Source organism: Pinus tabuliformis, chromosome 6, assembly GCF_031772625.1.
Source record: "Pinus tabuliformis cultivar Carrire ecotype Pingquan chromosome 6, CPIR1, whole genome shotgun sequence".
NCBI lineage: Eukaryota > Viridiplantae > Streptophyta > Pinopsida > Pinales > Pinaceae > Pinus > Pinus tabuliformis.
Window position 1 is genome coordinate 1,986,454,118 of NC_142292.1, and position 15,939 is coordinate 1,986,470,056.

The 15,939-nt window shown below is 33.8% G+C and overlaps 1 protein-coding gene across 1 annotated transcript; it reads left to right on the plus strand.

The window, feature by feature from the left end:
• The first annotated feature begins 9,270 nt into the window (after positions 1 to 9,270).
• LOC149267182 (uncharacterized) lies at positions 9,271 to 11,261 on the plus strand. The gene is made up of 3 exons (XM_089398249.1): positions 9,271 to 9,650; positions 9,728 to 9,848; positions 11,131 to 11,261. Exons 1-3 carry the CDS (start codon positions 9,394 to 9,396, stop codon positions 11,173 to 11,175), a joined length of 423 nt encoding a protein of 140 aa, XP_089254375.1. The 5' UTR covers positions 9,271 to 9,393; the 3' UTR covers positions 11,176 to 11,261.
• The last annotated feature ends 4,678 nt before the right edge of the window (positions 11,262 to 15,939 follow it).

Here is a 15,939-nt window from a genome sequence, read left to right on the forward strand (position 1 = left end):
TTTTTTGATAAGCTATAACATATTTATGAGTTAAAGATAATTCATTATTTTTAATGTTGAAATTAAGAATGTTTCATATTTGTATGAATTTGTTCAAGTTATGATAATTTCATAATATGTGATTTTATGTTTATTAATATTAAAATTTAAATTTTATAATATTTTTTTATAAGCTATAACATATTTTTATTTATGAGTTTAAGATAATTCATCATTTTTAATGTTGAAATTAAACGTGTTTTATATTTATATGAATTTATTCAGGTTATGAGTAGATTTAGTGTTAATGATAGTATTTAGTGAAGATGTATTACATATATTATGATTAAAGTACTTTATGATAATTTTTTAATATTTTTTTTCCAAATCTAACAATTGAAATCATTATTTTTAAATTTAATTGTTTTAAATTAAATTTAAACGTATAAATATAAAAAACATATATGTTTTATTTTATATTATCTAATTAATGTTCAAAACTCTATCATCCACTTATCAAATTGCAATGTTAAATGTTTAATTTAGCTATATTTAAATTAAGCGGCATTTTATATATACAATATTTCCAAACAAAAACAATTTTAATTAAAAGTATTATATTTTAATCTTTTTTTTTAAATATGACTAAATCTATTAATGAAACAAAATATAGTACATGGAGGCACTGACCTGTGCAGATCCTATCTCAGATTTTACCATGTTTTAACAAATAGTAACTAAAAATGACTGCCTTGAAAGGGGAAACCAGTCCAAAATGTCGGTCCTTTCCTGAATGATGCGAGCCGTGAAGACAGAGCTCTGTGGCTCCTCTCTGAAGGCAACAAAAATGGTAGCAATAATGCATTAGCGCTCCAACATGCAACAAAACTAGAACTGGGTAGAATGGTAGGGTTGCATCATCGAGACAGAGGCATAAAGAGCTTGATGGGCATCTGCAGCATGCCTAGCGTTGGCCATCTGAGCACACCCCTACCACTACGAGTGGCGGGATACAGACTCGTAAAGTGAGCAGTTGTGAAGGGGGAGGAGGAGTTCGAAGGAGTAGAGTCAAAGAGGGACTGTGAGGGTGGGCGAGTAGCTCTACCTCTACTACTTCCCCTTCTACGTCGCATCCTGTGCCTCAAACAAGGCATATTTTCTCGGTTGGAATTGGTTCAACTAGTGCTAGGAGCAACAGGATGAGGGATAGAATGGTCAGTGCAAGTAGGAGAATGGGGAATTCGATGATCAAAAGCAGAATTCTAGGCCAAAGAAACAATTCTGAAGCATCAAAACAGATTATGCGAGAAGTGGGCACCTTCAACCATTTCAATACAGCAGAGCATCTCGCGCCTTCTCCTCGTTGTCGTACCGAGCTCAGCTCTGTAGCAGCTAGTCCAAAGGAGGAAGAACATGGTGAAGGTGGTCCAAAATCGCCATCTTATGGATCAGAGTGAGGTTTCCTCAGCCTTCCCAAAACATTAAATTTTTTCAGCTTTCACACAACATTAAAATGCCATTAATTATGGTGGTGGGCTTCTGGGTGGAAGTGTGGGTTGCCATGTCATCGCGCCACTTACCAGCCCAAATTTGTTGCACTGTACTAGCGCAATTAATTACCTGCATCCTGGAGTTCTGCATCTTTCTGCACCAAATCGATGCATTCCTATAAATGAGAGTTTTCATTTAAAATGTCAAGCAAGCTAGCATTTAGAACTCATTCACTATCTACCCCTAGATTTGCCAGGAGATCCGCCACTTGATTGCCTTCCCTTCTGATATGTAGGAATGTGATTTCTCTATTGGTTAAGAGCCATTTTTCCATGAGCTCTAAACGAGTTTCTAATCTCCAGAAGCTGGCTACTTTGTGGGTAGGTGTTCCTCGGAGAATTTGATTGGCTATGGTGATAAGGATTTGTGAGTCTCCTTCAATTATTATAGGAAATAAACCATGTTGCTGAGCTAAGCACAATCCCTACCATAATCCTTCTAATTCCACTGAGTTGTTTGTGTCCCATCCTATTGATCCATAGAAAATCAAGAGAGGTTTGCCTTCATGATCCCTGAAGATTCCTCCATAGCCTGCCTTGCCTGGGTTGCCTTTGGAGGCTCCATCAAAATTTAATTGTATCATTCCTTGGGAAGGAGATTGCCATTTACTTGGAGCTTTGGAATTTTGAGAGAGGTTGCTAGAGTGCTCATGAGTTTGGGAAATACAAAGATGCCAATTCTCCCATATGTTCTTCTCCTGAGGTAGGGTAGGTAAGTCCTCTTCATGCCAATTTTGAAGAGCCAAGGTTTCCTGAAGGTTGTTGCAAAAATTATTCCATATGGTATCTAGAGGAGTGCATTGATTCTTAAAAATGCGCCTGTTTCTTTCTTTCCATAAAGTCCAAACGAGTAGGCCTGGAATAATTTTCCATAGAGAGTTTAGCAACCTGCTCTTGTAAGGATCGATTATCCAGTTTCGAATGGTGTTTGTAATATCCTCTGTTACTCTACCCCTTTTTTGACATCTGAATTCAATTTTTTCCCATAGTTTATTGGCAAGGTGGCATGTGTCCATGAGATGTTGGATTGTCTCTTCCTGTTGGTTGCAATTGGGGCATCTAGAGGGCCCATGGAAGCTTTTCTTCCTTAGATTGTCCCAAGTGAGTATCCTTTTTTGACATAGCAGCCAGAGAAACGTTGAGATCTTGGGCCAAATAACCAGAGACCAGATTTTGTCCCACATTGGGTCTTTTCCATCCTGATAGCCAATCAAGAGATTGTACACCTCCTTTGTAGTAAAAGTCCCACGTGGTGTATATCCCCATCTCAGAATATCCTTCTTGTCTGAGAATCAGATTTTTCTATTCATGAGTTCTGTGTCAAGCTCATTATGGATTTTCTCTATTCCTTGTCGGATTATTTGTGCTGCTTTTAGCCATTGCCTATATCCCTGATTGAGGGCTGGAGTCCAGTGCTGATTGACTTTTTCCTCCTGTTGCGATGCCCAATCCTCTGTATGTGGAGGTTTAAACAAATTGTTTATCCGTGGTCTTTGATGCCAAGAGTCAACCTAGAATCGAGCATTACTGCCATCTCTGATTTCCTAGAAACTATGCTTCTGTATCATGTTGTTGTGTTGTCTTGCTGCATTCCAGATTAGGGAGCCCTTTTCAGTGGGAAGAAGTCTGATTAATTCGTCTGGCGGTCTGTTATTTGCATATTTGGTAGTCCATAGTGTTACCCATGGTGTGTGTGGAGCTGATAGCCATTTCCACCACATCCTTGCTCCCATAAGAGCATTGCTATGTTGAGGCTTTCGGAGACGCACCCCTCCATATTTTTTAGGAAGGCAAACTGTCGTCCATTTAACCAATGCCCATTTTCTATTTTGGCCTGAGGATCCCCATAGAAAATTACGTCGCAATTTTTTTTTTTTTTAAGCACCCATTTTGGTGCTGCTAAAACAGAGAAAAGATATAGAGGCATCGATTGTAAAACAGCCTTAACCAGCACCATATGACTAGCCATATTAAGGGCTCTATATGTCCAGGAAGAAAGGTAGGCTTCCATCTTTTCGAGGAGAAAATGCCATGAAGCATGTTTAATAGTTGAATCAGTCAATGGGGTGCCTAAATACTTTGAGGGTAGGGAGGCTTTAGAGAATCCTAGGATGCGAGATATAGAGGATTGAGTGGAGGGGGGAGTGTGAAAAAACAAAATTTGGGATTTTGCAGTGTTGATACTGGCTCCAGATGCTCCCAAATATTCATCAAGCAGGGATTTAAATTTAAAAGCTTCCTGAACTGAAGGGTGCCCAAAAAACATGTTCTCATCCACAAAGTGTTGATTTGTGATGGCTGGGGATTCATGGGGAGAGATGCCTCTAATCTGCCGAGTATGAAGAGCATTCTTTATTAGACGTCCTAGCCCTTTAGCCATTAACACAAAAAGAAAGAGAGAGAGAGGGTCTCCTTGGAGAATGCCTCTTGAGGGTGGAAAGGAAGAGAGGGAATGCCATTTACTAAAATGAAAAAAAAAGTAGAGGAGACTAGATTCATTACCCATCTAACCTAGGTAGGAGAGAAACCAAAGGCAATAAGAATTATTTGCATGTATATCCAGCTTAATTTGTCAAAAGCTTTTGAGAGATCAATTTTGAGAAACATATCTGCTTTTTTGTTGTGCTTTGAAGAATGAATGATCTCATTAGTGAGGATGATGTCGTTAATGATTTTTTGTCCTTCTACGTATCCCGGTTGTTCTGATGATATTAGCAAGGGAAGCAACGGTTTCAGATGGGAGGCTATGACTTTGGATATGATTTTGTAGATAGCATTGCAGAAATCTATTGCCCTAAATTTGTCCACATTATAGAATGCTCTTCTTTAGGTATGAGTGCAATAAAGGTGGCATTTAGATATGGAAGCAACCAATGCAAAGCTCTAGATTCTTCCACAATCAGCCAAACATCCACTTTGATGAGACCCTGGAATTTATGAAAGAAGTTGGAAGTAAATCCATCTGGTCCAGGAGCTTTCTCCTCTTTGAGTTGACTCATTACTATTTCAACTACCTGTAGAGTAACCGGTCTAAGGAGTAATTGATTACGTTCTTCCATGATGATTTTAGGATATGCTAGAGAATCCATTCTATTGCTGGTTGTTTACTGATTTTTGGTTCCTAATTAACGTTTTTGAAATGCTTGAGTAACTCTCTTTCAATATCATCGCATTGTTCCATCCTTTCTCCCTGGTGATTCCAAATTTTTGTGATGTTGTTCTGCATTCTTCTCTGTATGGTGGTGCGGTGGAAGAATTTCATGCTCCTCTCTCTCTCTCTTTTAGCCATTTCACTTTATATTTATGCCTCCAGAGGATCTCTTCTTGGTTTCTTCTTTCATTCATGTGATTCTGAAGGTTTTGTTATTTTTCGACCAAAGTTTCTGTCGTTCCTTCAGTAATTATTTTTTGTTGAATTTCCATCATTTCTTGTGCTAGAACTCTTTGGGCTTGAAAGAAATTTCCAAAGGTCGTTTGATTCCATTGCTTGATATGTGCTTTGATATGTTTGAGCCTTTGTTGAAGTTGATACATTTTGTATCCTTCTGGGGGTATGAAACTTTTCCAAACAGAGATGACAATATTACTGAATTCTGGGTGGGTACGCCAAAATGCTTCAAATGGGAAGGGTCTCCTTGTCGAGTTGCATGGTCTTTGCCATTGCAAAGATATAGGCTAGTGATCTGACCCAGAAAGAGGCAATATTAAGGCTATAAAATCTCCTCCTACATGAAATGAATTTTCAAATAACAAGAAGCGATCCAGCCGTGAGACAATTTGCTGCGAGCCTCATCTTTTATTGTTCTAGTTGTGTTAAAAAGAAAATCGATGAACTAGTTATTTTGTATTAAATCCTTGAAGTGGCTGCTTTCCATGTCTAATCTGACTCGACCTCCATTCTTTTCTTCAAGTTTAGGGATCATATTGAAGTCACCCGCTGTAATCCAAAGAGGTTGGGCCCTGGTTGAGTTGATCCTTGCAATTGTGTTCAACAATTTCAATTTGTTTGCAACATCGTGAGGGAAATAGACATTCGTGAGATGTCCATGAATATTGGTCCCAATAATACGAAATTTTGCTTGAATGAGATTATGATTCGCATGAAAATCAGTGAGCAAAATAGCTTGTGTATCCCATGCTATTGCTAGTCCCCCTGAAGTTCCCGAAGCATCCACTGCTACTGACTGACTTCCTGGCCAGGCTTTTGAGAGAATGGTGTTGAGGGTATTATTGTTACATTTTGCCTCTTACATGAAGAAAATTTGAGGTTTCTCGTACTGTAATATGTTTTTGATCATTCTATACTTTACAGGGTTGTTTAACCCTCTTTAGTTCCAAGATGTGAGCTTCATAGTTCAAGATTGGGTAGCGGCCTCTAATACTTTGTTAACATGGAATATCTTCTTGAATCCACCAACATTTCCCCAATGATGATGGTTCTTTGCAGACCTGTCTTTCTTCCTCATTTCTTGGTATCTTCGGGGAGCTTTTTCCCCTCCCATTGACTGCCCAGTTGGATCCCTAAAGTTCGCTGCTGATGTGCTCTAGAAAGGATTACCTCTAGACTTTCTCATTGTCTATCTAGGATTTTATCAAACTCTTTCTTTCTACAGGCTTGCTCAAGGCTGAATATATCGAGATCCCCAATGTCAATACTTTCAAGTTCCTCTTCCATATGTTTGGGCTCATTGCTTCCTACTACTAAGTCATTTGAATGAAATGGTTCTTGGAGAACGATATCAATTTCCATTCCATTGTACCTTGATTCAGATTCCTTGGCGGGCTTGGATGTTAGGCTTGTCAGGGTCTGAGATGGCTTCAGGTCTTTTGTGACTAAGGATTGGAATATCAAAGATGGCTTGAGTATATCTTCGATGTGGGTGGAGTGTTCAGAGTCATTCAAAGCTCATTGAGCTAAGATGTCAAATCTATTGCTAGTGGAGGGTATGGTTGAATAGGCTGTGGGATTTTTGGATCCTAAAGCGGACTTTTTGTGGTGCTTTTTCTGGGTGTTGACTTTAGTAAATCCTTATCAATTTTTTCTGAGGTGGTATTAGTTTTGCGGTTTATGTTTAGGGGGCAGTCACGGAAAATATGACCATGTGCATGGTATTTTCTACATCTAAAAGAAACATGTTCATAGGCTATCAGTTGAATCCATTCAAAATCATCATGAGATAGACTTACCAAGTCTGGGAGTGCCTTGTCTAGATGTATGTAGACAGAGATGCGAGCATAGGAAGTATACCTTCTTAGTTTCGTTTCTTCAACTATCTTTATGAAATCACCTGGACCATTTCCAATGTATTTTAGTGATTCTTCATCCCAGTACTGTAGTGGAAGGGAATATAAGCGGATCCAAACAGGCACCCAACTAAAATCTTCTCTGCTCAAATTGAATCTTTCTATCCAATCTCTACGATACAAGCCTGCGGAGTTGAAGAAATACGGGTCGTTGTCGAGGACTCTATTACGGTGTTCTATGTAGTTGAAGACAGGTGTAAAGAAGCCTTTAGGTCCTAGCTATAGGGTGACATGTCCTTTAGGTTTCCATTTGGCCACAACCCGTCCCTGCAGGGCTTTCTCTGTCGGCCAAAAGCCAATAAATTTCCCTATGAAAGTGTGGTCCTTCATAAATTGGATTTTGGCATTGATTCGGTGACCAGGTAGTTCTATCTTGGGTCACTCTGATCCAATAGGTTTGTAGGTGGCCGAGGTAGCTTTGCGTACCTCTGTGTTCAATGTTGGATTTTCTTATTGTTGAGTCTGAGGCAGTGCCTTTGTCTCCTGTGGTGAGTTTTGTTTCCCTTGCTCTATTGAGTTAGTATGCTTTGCAATGCTAATGGGCTCTACCATGTCAAAATCCCTTTGAGTCCCATTGCTATTCTGTATCGCGCTATTGCCGCTAGGGGGAGGCGACGCATCCCCCGTGGAAGGGGATCCATAGCAGTGGATCTGATTGCTCAGTAGTGCGGTTTCTAGAGATGCTGAGTTTCTGGAGTTTCGTTGTTGTTTAGAAAGAATTAGATGCTGCAGAGCTTACCCGAAACCCTAAGCTACAGAGCTCGGGCTATCGGTTTATATTTTTAACTTTTTATTGTTATTACTAGTCATTTTACTTTCTATTTATTTTCTTTTAAATAAAAAAGTTAGCAATGGTAAATGTTTAATTTAGCTATACTTGAATTAAAAGGAATTTTATGTATACAATATTTTTAGTTATTACTAATCATTTTAATTTCTATTTATTGTTTTGTAAAGAGAAAAAGTTAGAAAAATTTAAAACCATATGCTAAATGTATCTTACATTTAAGCATTGACAAAAAAAAAAAAACAAAAATTAAGCCATGGCTTATTGTTATCTATTTCCACTTTATAGATTTAATCTAGACTTTCAAATTCACATGTTTGTGGGTCATATTAATAATACGTATATAGCTCAAGTTATTATTAATTGCTTTCATCACAGTGACAAAAAATTTCAGGAATTATTTTGCTATTTTAATTGTGATTTTATTAATACAAAATTATATGTCTTATGTTTTTTTTTTTTTTTTTTTCATTCTAATTTAATTATATTTAAATTAAACCAGTGTAATTACTATATGACTCTATATAAGACTTGTTTAAATATACAAACTAGAGTTCATACTTTTAGAAGTCAATAATTAAACTTAAATGGGAGAACTTGTTTTTTAAACCCTATATTACTAATATCATCATCTTTTGATGAATTATCAATATCTGAGATTTTGGCACCCATGTTTTTATTGATGTAAATTACTATGATTTTCAGTTTTTTCTCCACCTTCTCTGCCCTGCCGTAGTTTTGCAAAAGCTCAGATATGGTTGAGAGAGGACACTATACTCATTACCCCAAGCAAAACTAAAGCGCGGCCCTGAGAGAAATGTGTGCCGGAATATACAAATAAATGGCAGTACAATGTGGGCACGCATATCAGTCCGTCTGATCGGGACGCGAAACTCATCACATTCATTAAACATCGGTATGCATAGAACTACTTCAAACGCCGAGCAGTGTTATGGTTTCTATACGATAAAAGTAGCCCAGCCTTAGGCCGTTTGAATATCAAACTTATAAGACTCGCGGTGTAATTAAACAACTACTTCAAACGCCGAGCAGTGTTATGGTTTCTATACGATAAAAGTAGCCCAGCCTTAGGCCGTTTGAATATCAAACTTATAAGACTCGCGGTGTAATTAAACACCTACTGGTGGCAAAACCGTTAGTTTTCAGTGGCCGGTTCAGCGGTCAAACCTGCAGGAGGCCCCATTTTTTATACAAGGCTTTTAATATTGACAGCTATTATACAGGTTGAACCTGCAGAATGTACGTGCAAGCAAACAAAGTGTGTTGCTGTTCGCCTGCAGGAGGCCCCATTTTTTATACACGGCTTTTAATATTGACAACTATTATACAGGTTGAGCCTGCAGAATGTACGTGCAAGCAAACAAAGTGTGTTGCTGTTCGCATGCAAAGGAGCTCGCGGTGTCCAGCGTGATTCACACGCAAAGTGCCGTGATAAATGTGTAACCTCTTCCATCAAAACCCCAACCCCAAATTCCATTACCCTCTCCATCTATCACAGAAGGAAAAACTTTTATAGTTTCTATACTATAAAAGTAGCCCAGCGTTATGTCAGGCCATATCAAGCTTATAAGACTCGCGGTGTAATTAAACCCATACTTGTGGCAAAACCGTGGCAACAGTTAGTTATCAGTGGCCGGTTTCGCGGTCAAACCTGCAGCAGGCCCCATTCTATCACAGCTGTGAATGGATCATTATACTTGAACCTGCAGAATGTATGTGCAAGCAAACAAAGTGTGTTGATGTCCGCATGCAATGTGGCTGGTGGTGTCCAGTGTGATTCACACGCAAAGTGTACATGATAAATGTGTAACGTCTTCCATCAAAACCGCAAACATAAATTCCATCCTCCATCATAACCCTAATCCTAAATTCCATTACCCTCTCCACACCACGCTGCGCGTTTTGAATTCTGAACGTGTGAAAGTTTTTGCTGGTTGCATGTTTTTCTTCTTAACACCATCGTGGCATGGCCCTTTGAAGAAAGAACTTTATAGACACGGGGTAAATGTGTAAGTTTTTATTCATAACACAAAATGCCATTGTTTTGGTTTTTTTCTTCTGCAAAATTAATTTATTCTCTGTGCAGATGGTTGAGGCAGAGATGTGGGAAAAAGATGCATTATCGACACGGAATGGGCGGAATTGAAAAAGTGATGCAGAGCAAAGTTATCGACACGGAATGGGCAGAATTGAAAAGAATGGAGTGGGTATGTATGCATCCTAAGCGGCGTGATTCTTGTAATTTTTACAGCATCTAAACCCTTTTAGTCAGGCTAGTTTATATAAATCAGTGATGGTGCCAATAATAGATGATCAGTAATTGTGATTTATTTTCCTGAGTTCTGTTTCGAACTTTACCCTCACGCGCAGCCTTCTTCTTTCATTTCCAAGACCTGGAATTCATCAGTGAATGATATATGTATATAAATTAATATTCACTATATTATAATAACATTATCCATGTTATATATTTATATAATAACATTATCCATATTATTAATCCTATATTATATATTTATATAAATACATAATATATTATCTATGATAATTAGGCGGATAGGTGTCCTGCTATGGGAATCAGAAATTTAATCATTTTTTTTAATTATCTTTATGATCAGATAGCTTGAATTGAAAGATGCTAGTATATAAAGATGCTTATATTTTTGTAATCTAATTAAATCAGTGAACAAAATTCACAACAGTAATTTTTTTGCATGTCTAGATTACAAATTTAAACCATACTTCAATTAATTTTTTACAAAGCATGATTAAAAATTTACTGTGCCTCTTGTTCATAACCAAGTATGTTCATTAAAGGTTGAGACTTGCACCTTATACCTCTTCATATTCTGAAATGTATACTTAGACCACATGTCAATTGTAGTTTATAATTGAACAATTATATTGTAAAGTTTCCAACTCCAAGAGGTTAACCTTTGTAACGTTTCCAACTCTCGTCTAGGTAAACCTTAAACTATTTCCAGTTCACATCCTTTGTAACGTTTCCAACTCAAGTACAGATAAAATTACTATTGCCACTTCACATTTTCAAGAGAAGATGTTGCGTGTTCGTAAAGCTTACAAGGTTAAAGATCTAACCGAATACAAGAGGCATCTTGTGGCTATAAATCTCTATTCTCGAGTGTACCAGTGCCATTATTCATTCCTACCTTCCTCCCTAGGAAATCATGGATTTTCGATATGGTTGTTTCATATATGCCATGCTCTTGGCCTTGATATGTTCTATGGTGAACTATAGTGCTGAGAATAGAACCTTACAACCACTTTTGCTTCATAATAGCCTTGAGCAGACCCCTTTTATGGGGTGAGATATGTTATATAAGTGATTTGGGATTTTAGTATGTAAGTTTATGATTTGCTTTCTATTTGATATGTTATATAAGTGATTTGGGATTTTAGTGTGTAAGTTTATGATTTGCTTTCGATTTGAGTTCATAAATGATGTTCAAGATATTTTTATGTGAGCAGGTGGAATTGCTATGGCTGCAATTATACCAGAAGCAAGTATTGTAGTTTTCTCTTTTATTGAATCATTTTCCAACTACCTACTATTTTTTTTGGAGAATTATAGGTCTTCACTAACCAAAATCTAATGGAATGTTATATATATTTACAGCTGATGCTTTGGTATCAAATGGTCTCTTTAAGTTGGGGTATACCTATGTAAATATAGGTGAGACAACAATAGGCCAAATTGACTCTCGTTTCATAATTTGGGGAATTACATTGTTGAAGTCTTGATTTAGATTGTTTGGTTTTGTTTTGTGTCCATACAGATGATATGATTGATTGCTGGGCAGAGGCTACAAATCTCTATTCCCCTTACTAGAGTGTACCATTGCCATTATTCATTCCTACCTTCCTCACCAGGAAACCATGGATTTTCGATATGGTTGTTTCATATATGCCATGCTCTTTGCCTTGATATGTTTTGTGGTGAACTATGGTGCTGAGAATAGAACCTTAAGTGGACGTTTTCTTCATAATAGCCTTGGGCAAACCCCTCCTATGGGGTGACATATGTTATATAAGTGATTGGAGATTTTAGTATGTAAGTTTATGTGTTTCTTTCGATTTCAGTTCATAAATGATGTTCAAGAAATTTGTATGTGATCAGGTGGAATAACTGCACTGCAATTATATATCACAATTTTTTCTTTTCTTGAATCCTTTTCCAACTACAGAATTGTAGGTCTTGACTGACCAAAATCTAAAGGAATGTTGTATATATTTACAGCTGATGCTTTCCTATCAAATGGCCTCTCTAAGTTGGGGTATACCTATGTAAATATAGGTGAGACAAAAACACCCGAATTGACTCTCATTTCACAATTTGGGGAATTACATTGCTGAAGTCTTGATCTGGATTGTTTGGTTTTTTTTTTTGTGTCCATACAGATGATTACTAGGTAGAGCCTAATCACGATCAAAATGTACACCATGTCTTTCCCTTTTATTTTCCTTTCCACTGCCACTTCTGGCAACTTCTAGCCTTTGATATGGAAGGATCCCCATTGTAACACCAACCCATCCCCACCAAAGCTTTTATCGACTTATTATTCCACAAATAATTTATATCTCCAACTACACATAGTTTTGAAAATCTTGGTTTCCATATCAAAGCATCCCAAAACTTTAAAATATTTATTAAATCTTTAAAATATTTATTTATAGGGTTTTAAGAACTCTAGGTTCTTTTGAACCTTTAGCTTCCAAAATCTCCCATAAGCATATAAAAATAAGTCATAATTGACCATCTCACATTCTCTAACTATCAAAAAACTAAAATAACATTTAATTCTAATAACTCAAATGACTCACACTGAGTGTAGGCAATCATAATTCATAAACACTATGTCCCAACCAATATCCATTTATTTTTAACATTTTTATTGCTTCTAACCAAATTTATTTTGAATATGAATAATGTATAAGAGGATGCTCTGTTTATTTCTCACTCATCTCATGCAAAATACATATATCTATCATAGATCTATATTTTTTTCCAGAAAAAAAGACTAATTTTATTTTGTAAAAGAAACAACATTACAATCATAGACGCCCTTTGCATTCAGCTAGCCAATAACCAAAAACCATTTGTCCACAACAGTTTACAAAATTATTGATTCTTCCACCATTGGTGATAATCAACTAGCTATAAAATTTAATATATTGTATTGTTATGTGAGAAAATAAAACACATTTTCTTTATGCTTTTATTATCTTTGAAAAGCCAAAGTAGAATTAATAAATAAATATAAAGCCAAAGACTACTCAACATAATCATAGATAATGTTGATAGACAACATTGCGTCTCACTATATGTGAATCCCACCTACACCATGAATTTGAACATAATTAAGCTGTCATTAATGATTGTAAAGGAAATATGTCAAATGATTGGATATAAACTTAGTCTTTGTAAAAAATAAATGGTCTTTGTTATTGAAAATTAGCATTACATTGTACTTAGTAATTAGCATCAATGGTGGAACAAATATGTCAAATGATTAGATATAGCTATAAAACCTGGATATTACATTTACAAAAAATGGTAACAATTTTATAGTAGAAAATTAATATAACATAAAGATATTATAAAATTAATAAATCATAATATAAAGACAATATAAAATTAATAAAGCATAAGTTAATTTATATTTAAAATAAATAAAAAATTAATTTGTTCGAATTGAATTTTTAATTAACGTTATAAAATAATATTAATTATTAGCATACAAAATTGTAGGTCATACTCATATCTTAGTCATTAATAGTTGTAATAAAAACATGTCAAATAAAGCAATTTGAATGGAAGTGTATAACCCACATATTAAAATATTACAAAACAATAGCAACCATTTTCTGCAATATAAAATTAATAAAATATAAATTTAATATAACATAAAGATAAGGCATAAATGAATTTATATTTAAAATATTTAATTAATTCATCAATTTGAATTTTCACTTTTGTAAATGGTTTATTGGAAATTTTGAAATTAGTTTATAAATAATTTATTAAAAATTTATAATAAATATTATTTCTTAAAAAAAAATAAGAATAAAAATTATCATTAATAATAGAAATAACATTTAAATTAATATTATAAACCATATTATTAATAATAAAATGATTAATAACATTATTAATAGAATATTAATAATGTTTAAAATTTTGTTAATAACATTATTAATCATAATCATTTTAAAAAATTTATTAACATTTACTTTTATTAACACAATAAAAACATTAAAATTATTAATAACATTTAAAGATTAATATTGTTAATAACATTTGAAAATTAATATTAATAACACCTTATTAATAACATTCATAATTTATATATAATATTTGATATTATAAATATTTAATATTTTAATATTAAATATTTATAATATTCATTATTTATGATATTAAATATTAGCAAAAGACATCTATCTTATTGGATTAATATTATAAATCCAAGGTTTTAATCCCTTTGGTTTATAATATTAATCCCTTAGGTTTATAATACTAATATTAGGGTTCATAATCTTTGAGTTTCATATATTAAACTTATAGTATATCTTGGTTTTATAATATTGATCCTAAAGTTTGTAATATTAATCATAGGGTTTATATTCATAAGTTTTAAAATTAAGCCTATGGTTTATAATATTAATCTTAGGGGTTAATATCAATTCCTTAACTTTTAATTCTTCGGGTTTATAGTAATAATCCTTTGGGTTTATTAATATGAGGGTTTATGTTCTTACGATTTAATATTAATAACTTAGGATTTACTATTAATACTTTGGGTTTTTAATGTTAATCCTTTAGGTTTATCAATCCCTTAGGTTTATAATGTTATTCCCTTAGGTTTAAAAATATCCCTGGAGTTTATAGTCCATTGAGTTTATAATAGTATTCCCTTCGGTTTATTAATTCCTTTCATTTATAGTATTAATCTATTGGGTTTATAGTATTAATTCTAAGGTTTACAATATTGATCTTAGGCTTATATTCGTAGGGTTTAAAATTAATCCTGAGTTTAATGATATTCGTTTGGGTTTATAATCCCTTGCGTTTTTAATATTAATACAATGGATTTATTAATCTAATCCAATAGTATTAATCTATGTGATTTTTAATATTAATCAATTTAGTTTATTAATCTAAGGGTTCATATTCCTAGGGTATAATATTATTGATAAGGTTTATAATATCAATCCTAGGGTTTACTATAAATCCATTGGGTCTATAATCCATTAGGTTTGTAATATAAATTTCTTGGGTTCATAATATTAATTATAGGGTTTATATTCCTAGGGTTTAATATTCATCCTAGGGTTTAATGTTATTCCCTTTGGTTTTTAATATTAGGCCCTTGCCTTTATTGATCCATTAGATTTATAAATAGAAATTATCATTAATACTCATAATTAAAAAATATATATTTAATATTTAATGTTATAAATATTTAATATTTTAATATTAAGTATTTATAATATTAAATATTAGCAAAAGGAATCTTTCTTATTGGATTAATATTATAAATCCAAGGGTTTAATCCCTTTGGTTTATAATATTAATCCCTTATATTTATAATACTAATATTAAGTTTTATAATCCTTGAGTTTCATATATTAAACTTATAATATATCTTGGTTTTATAGTATTGATTCTAAGGTTTCTAATATTAATCATAGGGTTTATATTCATAAGTTTCAAAATTAGGCCTATGGTTTATAATATTAATTGTAGGGGTTAATATCATTTCCTTAACTTTTAATTCATTGGGTTTATAGTATTAATCCTTTGGATTTATTAATATGAGGGTTTATGTTCCTACGATTTAATATTAATAACTTAGGTTTTACTATTAATCCTTTGCGTTTATGATTCCCTTGGGTTTCAATGTGTTGGGTTTTTAATGTTAATCCTTTGGGTATCAATCCCTTATGTTTATAATGTTAATCCTTTGGGTTTAAAATTATCCTCGGAGTTTATAATCCATTGATTTTATAATATTAATCCCTTCGGTTTATTAATGCATTATGTTTATAGTATTAATCTATTGGGTTTATAGTGTTAATTATAAGGTTTATAATATTGATTTTAGGACTTATATTGGTAGGGTTTAATATTAATCCTAGGTTTAATGATATTCGTTTGGGTTTATAATCCCTTGGGCTTTTAATATTAATCCAATGGATTTATTAATCTAATCCAATATTATTAATCTCTTTGCTTTTTAGTATTAATCAATTTAGTTTATTAATCTAAGGGTTCAT

Coding starts and splice junctions, on each gene's coding strand:
- LOC149267182 (XM_089398249.1), top strand. CDS start 9,394: ATGTGGCTGGTGGTGTCCAGTGTGATTCACACGCAAAGTGTACATGAT. Junction 9,651..9,727: donor TATAGACACGGGGTAAATGT/GTAAGTTTTTAT, acceptor TTCTCTGTGCAG/ATGGTTGAGGCAGAGATGTG. Junction 9,849..11,130: donor AATTGAAAAGAATGGAGTGG/GTATGTATGCAT, acceptor TTATGTGAGCAG/GTGGAATTGCTATGGCTGCA.